Raw genomic sequence first — 11,312 nt, 5'->3', positions numbered from 1 at the left:
TTATTAGTTGATTTGTATACACTCGTTTTGGTCAACTTTGTCGTTTTCCACGAATCGGCGAGTGAATCGTTGTCTCACAGAATGAATCTTTCGAATGATTCGAGTCACTTGAATCAAGCGCAAATGCATTTTAGGAGTCACTGGAATGATTCTGTCATGGTGTGTTGTAGGGAGGACGTGGGAGACAAAGGAAAATAAACTTTAACAGACTTTATAAAATAAACGATGGGGGAAACAAACTAAGGAGCAGGCAAACACAAGAACAACTGAGTAACAAAGTAGACAGGACCATGAACTCGTAGAAAACAGGAACTAAAATACACTTGATAATTAAGAGCAGGTGGAGGAGTAATCAATTAACTAAACAAGAACAGGAAAATGACCAAATAAGGAAACACAGGAACTAAGACTGGGGGGAAAAACACTGAATACAAAGTCCAGAATCCTGACAGATTCCAACTCAAGCACACATGCATTTAAGCTTTAATATAGACTTTCAAACTCATGTATTTTATTACCTGGGAAAAAATATGTCATGGAAAGTTAATTTGGATGTTAATGACAAGGATGATAAATGATATCTTGGGCAATATAAAAAGTATTTACATAAATAAAAAGATGTACAGACCAGACAGGTTCTACCACAGAGGATGTGTTTATTTTTCAAAGGAATCATGATATATGGCAGATGGTGCGTTTGTCATGCTCAGAGGAATAGCTTGAGTAAACACATACATGGGATACAAATCAATATCTCAACGCATCCATCTAAAACACCAACAACAGTTTATATAAAAGATGTCAGAGCCTCTACTCACTGATAAAGATTGTCTGAAATCCATTTAGTAAAATATTATAAATAATTAGGTGCTTTAAGACTTGATCAGTCATCCTAAGTGACATATTATAACCTGAATTACATAAAACTGTCATAAAGAATCAAATTTGTATGTTCAGTCAATTAAGTAGACAAAAGTTCAGTGAAAAGTCAACATACAGCAATCGTACAATAATGTTTGCAATTCAAGGTGCTCTGATAAGGCCTTCAGAGACATAAATTAACGAAGAATAAATAAGTGTTCACTTTAATACTGCAGATGTTTTCATACTTTTAAACCTTGTTCAAAATGTAATGATTTATTAGCTGCTTCAGAAGTAGAAAATCACTCATATCTTTAGTTTTCCACTTGTTTTAAGCAAATCGGCGCAGGCACACAAACTCACGCACACATTACTAAAAATATAAAAAATTGGGATAGAAACAGATCACAAAAACAGCAAACAAAAAACAACAGAACGACAGAACATTTGCCATGTCTACTGTGAATAAAGCAGCAGTTTTTGCCATGGAAACAGTCATACAGCATCACATGGACTGTACAAAGTGTGAAAACAAACTAAATCACTAAATCTTTTAGCGTTACTAAAAATTTCAACTTGGAGCCTGGTTTTAGATATCAGGCTCAGGTGACCCTTTTAACCGCAGTGCTCGACACATGCATTCATATCTGTGCGTTACACAATACATCTCTTTCCCTACTGCATATCCTTCAGTGTGATGATGGTAAAGTGTTATGTGTCCGCTTGTGTGAAAGTGCAGACAAGCTGAATTCAGCCGTTTTTGTTCAGGACGGTGTTCACAGGTCCTGTTCGTGCATCTGCTGCTGCATTTTTTGAAGCATCTCTTGCATCCTCCGCAACTTTAAAAGACAAAGTGATACATATTAGGCAGTTTCAACATTTAGTGTTGCAAACAACACCTAAAATGAATTGTCGCCAAACACCAAATGCGAAAAAAAACAGTGTTGGTGAGTATTTGAGTTACTCGTCAGTTGACTGTTAACTTTTTTTAATTAATTCTAATGCCTGAGAATGTAATATGGTTTAGCACGATTATCAAATTGCAAAGACTGCGTTGTAATTATATAAATAAGTAATCCTGAAAATACAAGTGCCATACATCTTACCAATGAGAATTTTGGAATGATTATAATGAGAATGGTTTATAAATGTCTAAAAAAAAAAGCATCTCAACAGAAGGTCCCTCACGTTTTACATCAAAAGCAAAATAAAAACATTTGAAAGCAAGGAATTTGTACTATTTGTACTATTGTTATAAACATTAATAGTACTACTTAGTATTATTATTCAAATTATTACTATTATTATTATTATTAAATGCCATTAAATAGTATTATAGTGATATTTCTTTATTGATTTGTTTAAATTTGAACAATAATATTATTGTGCATTAATAAAACAATCATAATAATAAATAAAAGTATTTCTTAAATGTATTACATTTATTTAGTAAATTATTATAAAATAATAATAATGATTAATAAAATTATAATTATCAAATAAAATAATAATAATAATAACAATTGAAATTAGATGTGTTTCGCCAATTTGTTCTACCTGTTGAATATAATGCACATACTGTTTCATGGCTGGTAAAAAATATTTTGAAAATTTTCTCAGGTCTGTGAAAGCCCGTTTCTGACACTAAATAAAAAATATGTTTACTGAGATTTTTTTATTCAGAATTGTGAGATATAAACTCACAATTGCAAGTTATGAAGTCAAAGTTGCGTGACTTTTCTGACTTTTTTCTTGCAATCGTGAATTTTTATCTTGAAATTCTGATTTCTTTCCTCAGAATTGCGAGATAAAAACTCACTATTGCAAGAAACGAAGTCAGAAATGTGAGAAAAAAAACATGCAATTCGTAATTTTTTCTTGCAATTACGATTTTTTTCCTTTCTTGCAATTCTGACTTTTTTCTTGCAATTACGAATTTATATCTCACAATTCTGACTTTTCTTGTAATTCTGACTTTTTTTCTCAGAATTGAGATTAAACACATAATTGCAAGAAATAAAGTCAGAATTGTGAGATAAAAAACTCAAGGAATAGAGTCAGAAATGTGAGAAAAAATCGTGCAATTCTGACTTTTTTTCTCGCAATTGTGAGTTTATATCTTGCAATTCTAACTTTTTTTCTCAGAATTGAGATAAAAACTCGTAATTGCGAGAAATAAAGCCAGAATTGCGAGATAGAAATTCACAATTGCGAAAAAATTATAAAGTCAGAATTGTGCAAAAAATTGCAATTTTTACTTTTTTCTCAGAATTGATATATAAACTCATAATTGCGAGAAAAATGTTAGAATTGAGAGGCGTAAACTCACAATTGTGAGGAAAAAAGTCAGAATTATGAGAAAAAACTGACAATTTTTACTTTTTTTCTCAAAATTGAGATATAAACACATTCACGAGAAAAAAAAGTCAGAATTGTGACATTAAAAACTTGCAGTTTTTCCTTTTTTCTCAGAATTGATATATAAACTCATAATTGTAAGAAATTAAGTCAGAATTGCAAGATGAAAATTCACAGTTGTGAGAAATAGTCAGAACTGCGTGAAAAAAAACTTGCAGTTTTTACTTTTTTCTCAGATTTGAGATATAAATTCACAATTTGCGAGAAATAGTCAGAATTGCACAAAAAACTAGCAATTTTTACTTTTTTCTCAGAATTGAGATATAAACTCACAATTGCAAGAAAAAAAGTCAGAATTGTGAGATAAAAACTCGTAATTACCTTTTTTATCTTTATTCAGTGGCGGAAACAGGCTTCCATACAAGTCACTGTTGATTTTCAGGTGCGGCAAAATGTTTTAGGCCCTGATTGCAAATGTTTCAAACCCACTATATTTTCTGTATATTTTTGTGCTCAGTGCCACATTTATAAAGTAACAGCTAAGAACTGAATTGACTAGATTAAACAGGACAGTTGACTGACCTCTTCATCCTTCATCTTTATTAGCTTTTCTGTCTCTACGTCCGGGGTGGACAGTGGTAGTATCGGGATGGGGCTCTCCACGCGATTATCCTGGGTCAGTTTGCTGGTGAAAACAGAACAGCTCATTAGTGGAAAAAGTCTATGATATTTAGTAAGTTATTTGAGAAATGCATTGTGACTTGCCTTGTCATTTGCTGTATGCATTGCGCTCTGTAGTTTTCATAGTGCACGTCACACGTGATGTCTTTCAGGTCGTGCATGTGTGAGCGAATCAACATGTTCCTCAGCTTGACGAAATCGCAATGGGACTGATTCTCCACTGTGATAAAAAAATATGCACACAAATGTGAAACCGTTTCGGGTTGATTATATGAATTTTAAAACGTTTTTTGATGCATTTGTTATCAGTACAGAGCCTGTCTCATGCAAAATGTAGATATTCGGGTGCAGATCTGTACTGACCTTCCACAATGCCCCATGGGTAAAGTCTCCCTCTCACCCGCTGACCTTTGACCTCCACTATCGTGTTGCTCCCAATCACAGCAAATGGAGTGCTTTCCTGAAACACACAACATAAAAATTTAGCTTCTAAATTTGAATGTTTTACATTAGTTTACATTAGTTAATAAAGTTCTCCAGGAAAAGTTGAGTTTACATTCATTTTTTTTATGATAGATTCCATTGTTTGAGTAAAATATTTTTATTTATAAAAAAAAATTATATTTTAATTTAATTTATTATTTTATATAATAATTTTATTTTATTTGCTTTTGAAGTGTGTATTATTAATTTAGTTACTCAATTTCACAGACATTTGTACAGGCATTTTCTAGCTATATTGTATTAATTTCATTTCATTTTAAAGTTTACATTAGTTTGTTAGTTACTGAAGTTTCTAAGGAAGAGTAAGGTTTAAAGTACTTTTTCGAAGATTTTGATGGATTCCCTTGTTTAGGCGAAACATTTATTTTTATTTTATTTATATCTAATGGTATTTTTATTTCATTTTATATTTTTATTATTATTTTTATTTTATTTATATTTAATATAATTTTTTATTTGACTTTATTTTACAGTTGTTTTTCGAAGATTTTGATTGATTCCTTTGTTTACATGAAACATTTATTTTTATTTTATTTATATTTAATGGTATTTTTATTTTATGTTATTTTACAGTCATTTTTCTATGCTTTTGATGGATTCCCTTGTTTAGGTGAAACATTTATTTTTATTTTATTTATATTTAATGGTATTTTTATTTAATTTTATTATTATATTTTTTATTTAATTTTATTTTACAGTCGTATTTATTTATATTTTATGTTAATTTATTTTATTTTATTTTATTTCATTTTATTTTGTTTTTAAAATATAAAAAACAAAGTAAGTTAGTAAGTCAAGTTCTCCAGAAAGAATTAAGTTTACAGTCATTTTTTGAAGATTGTGATTGACTCCCTTGTATAGGTGAATATATATATATATATATATATATTTTATATTTTATTATATTTTATTTTAATTCATCATTTTATATTTAATTTGCTTTCAGAGTTTACATTAGTTGGTTATTTTGTTAAGACGAGTTTACGGTTAAGTGTACGACTGTTATGGATTCCCTTGTTCAGGTTAAATATTTATTTTTATTTTACTTTAATTTATTGCTTTATTTTATCCATTGCTTTATTTGTATTATTTTATTTTGGCTTAGGAGTTAGAACTTTTCTGATTTTTTTGCAAAATATAGCAGAGGTGTAGTTACAGCATCTACCAGCAAAGGCTAACTGGATCAAACTAACCAACCAGTCAAACCTTAAACCCCTCAATGAGGGCAACTCAGCTGGTTTTTGGATGAATGACTTTGATTCTTTGTCAAACTCATAATGGTTTTAATCTGGCATGGACCCTATGAGCCAGACATCAACCTTGGATGGAAACAGCAAACATCAGTTTTCAATGTTTTCAAAGTTTTCATCAGTCTCAAGTCATGAAGTACTCCAGCATCCATTTATGAGTCATTATCCTGACCTTTAGCTCTCGGTCCTGTTGCTTGAACTCTTCGTCCTCATCAGAATCACAGTCTGGGAATTGGTACACTTTAATTCCAAACTTTTCAATCTCCTCCCTCACCTTGAATAGAAGGATCAAAAACACCGGTTACGTCAGAAACCCTGACACCGCCGAGCGAGGACTTGGTGTGGGTGTGAATGTGAACAGAGCGTGCGCCTGTATAAACAGTATGAGGTGGAGGTGGTCCACTTTACCCTGTCCTTCATCTTCCTCATCTCTGCTGGCGTCAGACAGTCAGCCTTGGAAATGAGTGGAACCACGTTCACCTTGTCCTGCAATGCCTTCATAAACTCCACATCCACGGGCCGCAGCCTGAGTGGGGAGAAATGACAATGAGTGGGCTTATTATTCACTTTGCATAGAAAAAAGACACGTTTAGAGTCTGTTTTTTCATAAAAGAGGCCAAATGATAGACAAAGGATGTATTACCATTCAAATGTTTTTTTTTTAAGTTTTTGGAAGAAGTCTCTTTTGCTCACCAAGGATGCATTTAATTGATTAAAAATACAATAAAAACTGCAAAATTGTGAAATATTATTACACTTTGAAATAACTGCTTTCTGTTTTAATATATTTTAAAATATAATTTATTCCTGTGATGCAAAGCTGAATTTTCAGCATCATTACTCCAGTCTTCAGTGTCACGTGATCCTTCGGAAATCATTCTAATATGCTGATTTGCTGCTTAATTGGCTGAGCTACTACAATGCCTTTATCTGAATGTATTTTATTCAAATATGTACAGCACATATTTATATTTTGTATATTATCCAGTATATATTAGCAGAGAGTCAGGGTTGTACCCATGTCCAAATGGAGGGATGAAGTACAAGCAGCAGTGGACACGGTTATCCTGGATGTTCTTCCTGTTCAAGCCGCTTTCATCCCGAAAATACTGTTCAAACTGCTGGTCAATGTAGTCAGTAATGGTCTTCCAGCTGATGATTGAGACAAAAGCAACTATGATTAGCTGAAAACTCAATAATTTACAAATCTGAGGTGAACTTCAAGCACGTACCTCTCTGTGTTATTGACAGCGTCTCCAAAGCCTGGTGTGTCTACAATGGTCAGCTTCAGCTTGACGCCTTTCTCCTCAATGTCAACCGTGTGTTTGATGATCTCCACGGTCTGATTGATGCGTTCTAAACATAGAATACATATTTGAGGAAGGACAGATGGTATAGTTGTAATTGCAGTAAGTCTGAGTATGGAGGCAGAAATATACCTTCAGCGTTCAGTAGTTTTCTTTCCTTGTATAGATCTGTGAGGAACAAGCTGTTGATCAGGGTGGACTTTCCAAGACCAGACTCTCCTAAAAGACAAGGAGTGTAAACATTCAGAAATGCCGTTTTTGATCATGTGGTCACGGAAAGTTTGAATCTTCCTCTCTTTATCTGTCCACTTTTCATTATATGAATCATTAAAAGTAGCAAAAAGACATTTTATTTCCCAGGGTTGTTACAGTTTGTCAAACTAAAACTGAAACTAAAATTAAAATTAAATAAATAAATAAAAAGTCATTACTTGACATAAAATAAATGTTACATTAAAAAGAACTAAAACTAAATAAAATATTTGTAAAAGTTATTCAGCTATTTCAGCTTTTATTTTAGAAACAATAATTGTTTTAATTTAGTTTAACTTAATGTGCTCAATTAAAACTAAAATTGAAATTAATTAAAAATTAAAACAATTAAAAAACTATTTTAAAATGACGAAAACAACAAACTTACTGAAGTTTTAAATGAAAATGCTAAATATATTTAAATAATATATATATATATATATATATTAATAAACACTCCAATAGTTTCTCAATGATACTAAACTAACACTGTTACTTTAGTGTTTTTGGTGATAAGCAGTGTTAATTTAATATTTGTATATAATGTTATAGTATTTAATTTAATAATAAAAACTGGAAATATAAAAATAAGACTCAAAATATTAATATTTTGAGTCTAATTTTTATATTTTTATTGTTTATTTTATTCTTAGTTTAAGTTTTAGTAATTTTTTTTTACAGACAGGTTTTATTTATGATTCTATTTAGCTTCATTATTATTTGTATTATTTTAAGATTATTTTAATATTTATATTAAAATTAAAATAAAAATATATATATTTAAATAATATATATATAAATAATATTTCATTTATATTCATATTTAATATTTATTTAATCTTTATTTCAGTTCAAAAGTGAAAACTTTAAATAAAATAAAATAAATTGAGGGTGAGTAAATTATTTTATTTTATTTTATTTTATTATTATTTTTTTATATAGAGTTTTCATTTTTGGGTGGAATATCCAATTTACCTGAAATAAAGATAAAATCAAATATACGTTTACGATATACGTTTATTTTTATTTCAGGTAAATTGGATATTCCACCCAAAAATGAAAACTCTATATAAAAAAATAATAATAAAATAAAATAAATTAAATTACATTAAAAAATCATAATTTACTCACCCTCATATTGTTCCAAACCATATGCTTTTCTTTCTTGCATGTGGAACACAAAAAAAGATATTTTGAAAAATGTTGATAACCAAACAGTTTTGGATCTCATTGACTGTATTTTACCGTTTATTTTACCGTCACCGTTATTCTTCAAAAGATCTTCTTTTATGTTCCACAGAATACAGAGAGTCATGAAAACATATAGACAGCCATGGAACAAAATGAGTAAATGATGATAAAATTTTCAAAAATGTACAGCTAATGTACTCACCCCTTTGTCATCTAAGATATTCATGTCTTTCTTTCTTCAGTTGTAAAGAAATTATGTTTTTTGTATTTTTTTTTTTTTTTAAATAACCGATCATTTCGCTAGATAATACCTCAAAAAACATAATTTCTTTATGACTGAAGAAAGACAGACATGAACATCTTGGATGACAAGGGGGTGAGTACATTATCTTTAAATCTTTGTTCTGGAAGTGAATTTCTCCATTAAGACATACAATATTTAATAGTTCTAAAAATAGTTTCAGTTCACATTAACAACACCGGTGATAAGGAAACTCACCTGCCACCATGAGTGTAAAATCGAAGCCTTTTTTGACCGACTTCCTGTGAACCTGATTCGGGAGGGTGGCGAAGCCGACATACTCTTTCTCCTAAAAGAATGACATATGATGACATCACTTAATCATGCAATGCTAATACTACCACAGTCATTTCAATACCAAAACAACTGTACAGCATGCAAAAACTGACATCAGCAAAGCAAATCATGTGATAGCTGCAGGATAAAGATGAATCCAAGCGCCCCAGCGCCCCAGCGCCCAACCCCCAACCTACACAGTCAGCCTGATGTATGCCACACTCACTTCCTTACTAGGGCAATCCCAGAATTCCTGCCATGTTGCATTGTGCTTAGAGATTCTGTGCGGGAGCGGCCAATGCCGGAGGCCTCACGGTCCATATTTACAATATTACGTAATTTATCCTATTATATATAACCGCTCTGCTGTCATATAGAATCATTATGCTTGGTTTGCATCACAAATATGCAAAATTAGCCCTGTTTATTGGTCAAATGCATCTGTGTTTGTATTAAATAAAATTTTGAATCGAAAAGTGAAGGTCACAGACTTAAAATCCTCCTTGGCTTCATCTCCAGGATTGTTTGGCCTGTCTGGGTATCTTGCTGAGGGAGAAAGAGGTTTATCATCACCTAGAGGCACGGATATTGGATTTTGGTTTCATGCACGGCTGGCAACAGTCTCAGTCACTGGAAGCCGTGTGCATGTATTCGTGGGCGTTTGGAGAAATAAGACAAGAATTGAATTGAATGTTTCATAGCAGACAGAGGCATTAGTGTTACTTTCATCAGTCGCCCAGACCGACTGACAGTTCGCCCTCGGGTGGACATACGGAGGGCCAAGTGCACATTTAGACATTTTCTAAGCCAGTGCACTGAGCAGACCACATAAACAGCAGCTTAATGCACATTTATCATGTTTTTCAAGATTTGAAGAGGAATATGAAATCAGAGAAAATTGCAAAACCTCATAAAAAATTAAAACAGGCCTATAATAAATGAACTAGGATATTTATAATTTAAAAAAAACTATATGGGTTAACATAATGCATGCCAAAATTAAAAGAAAAAAATATGAAATTAGATTTTGCATAAAGGAATATTAAAAATTATTTTTTGCATTATTTCTGTAACATTTAATCAAATTTCTCCGCTAAAAAGTGTCACAATGCAAATTGCAAACATACATCATTCGTTTTCTTTCTGCAAAATGCAATTTTGCTTTTGGGTGAAATGTCTGAGATTCATGCATATAATTAAAATAATTATGTAATTAGATTCAATGAATTTTAATAAGCAGGTCAGGACTAGTGGCTAATGATTTCGCATCTTTCTCATTGTCCTCAAATGATGCAATGCATGCAGTGCTCCTGCTGCTTTACAGTGAGGTCAAACTGAGATTGTGATGAAATGTGGGACACTGAGGATTAGTTTCATGCATTTCTAAAAATAAACAGTGTTTACGAATTTGATGCACACAGGTGATTTTCAGCCTTTAAATTTCAGACCAAACATAGAATATAACATTTTTGGTGTTCTTTGTTACTCTCACAACCAAACAGATGTAAGTGAGGCAAGACTGTCATATGAGCCCCATGGCTCTATTCATAGCAACCCAACCTACTGTCCCAGAAATACATGCAGCATCCACACAAATTTGAAGCAACCTATGACAAACACATAGATACGCAGGACATTATTTAAATTGATTAATACAGACTAAAAAGTAGGCTTACCTCTCCATCCTCTGTTGTGTGATGTGAGACGCCCACAGCAGGTGAAGGATGCAGACGCCCATTAAGGCGTTAAGAAATCCAGAGCGATTGGTGCAAACAGACAAATTACATTTGCGTTATTAAACCTTGCCGTTATTTCACTCACATACCGGTAATACCTCACTTATCTTACCTGATTTCACCGCCCTGCTCTTGTACCTGGCGCTGCTCGTCATCCCTGCCGCTTTTGGAACGCGAATTCGCGAATCGTACTATGGAAAAGGAGTGTCATTAATATTCATTAGCACAGCCTTTTTTATTTGACGGTCACCGAGGAATGTCTGCGCGGGTCTATGGCTATTGGATGGCAACCGCGCAACGCCAGCATTGTGTATTTAATATTCATGAGATTAGGTTTCGCCATAGTAGGATTCATATGTTGGCTTGGAGAACAGCTGGAATAAATATGATGCTGCGGGATGGCAGGGGAGGATAAAACAGTAGCTAAACCTGATTTGAACCATAGCAAAACTATTTTTGGCGGTTTGTCTTCCGGTAACATAAAATAAAAATCGATATTTGTATTAATAAATAAATGTAAAATAATAATAATAATAATAATAATAATAATAGTAATGAATTAAATAATAAATAAAATAAAATATTTTAATATGCA

At 32.0% G+C, this 11,312-nt stretch overlaps 1 protein-coding gene across 1 annotated transcript; it reads right to left on the bottom strand.

The window, feature by feature from the left end:
• Positions 1 to 545: 545 nt before the first annotated feature.
• Positions 546 to 10,888, bottom strand: septin5b (septin 5b). Its single transcript, XM_051121907.1, has 12 exons — positions 10,830 to 10,888; positions 10,658 to 10,668; positions 8,904 to 8,994; positions 7,094 to 7,180; positions 6,887 to 7,010; positions 6,672 to 6,806; positions 6,063 to 6,180; positions 5,827 to 5,928; positions 4,264 to 4,360; positions 3,985 to 4,120; positions 3,802 to 3,904; positions 546 to 1,700 (listed from the first exon to the last, which is right to left on the bottom strand). The coding sequence occupies exons 1-12, from the start codon at positions 10,870 to 10,872 to the stop codon at positions 1,638 to 1,640; spliced, it is 1,110 nt and encodes a 369-aa protein (XP_050977864.1). The 5' UTR covers positions 10,873 to 10,888; the 3' UTR covers positions 546 to 1,637.
• Positions 10,889 to 11,312: the final 424 nt, after the last annotated feature.

Source organism: Labeo rohita, chromosome 10 (genome assembly GCF_022985175.1).
Source record: "Labeo rohita strain BAU-BD-2019 chromosome 10, IGBB_LRoh.1.0, whole genome shotgun sequence".
Taxonomy (NCBI): Eukaryota; Metazoa; Chordata; class Actinopteri; order Cypriniformes; family Cyprinidae; genus Labeo; species Labeo rohita.
Note: the sequence above shows the minus strand (reverse complement) of the source record. Positions and strands in the feature narration are given on the sequence as shown.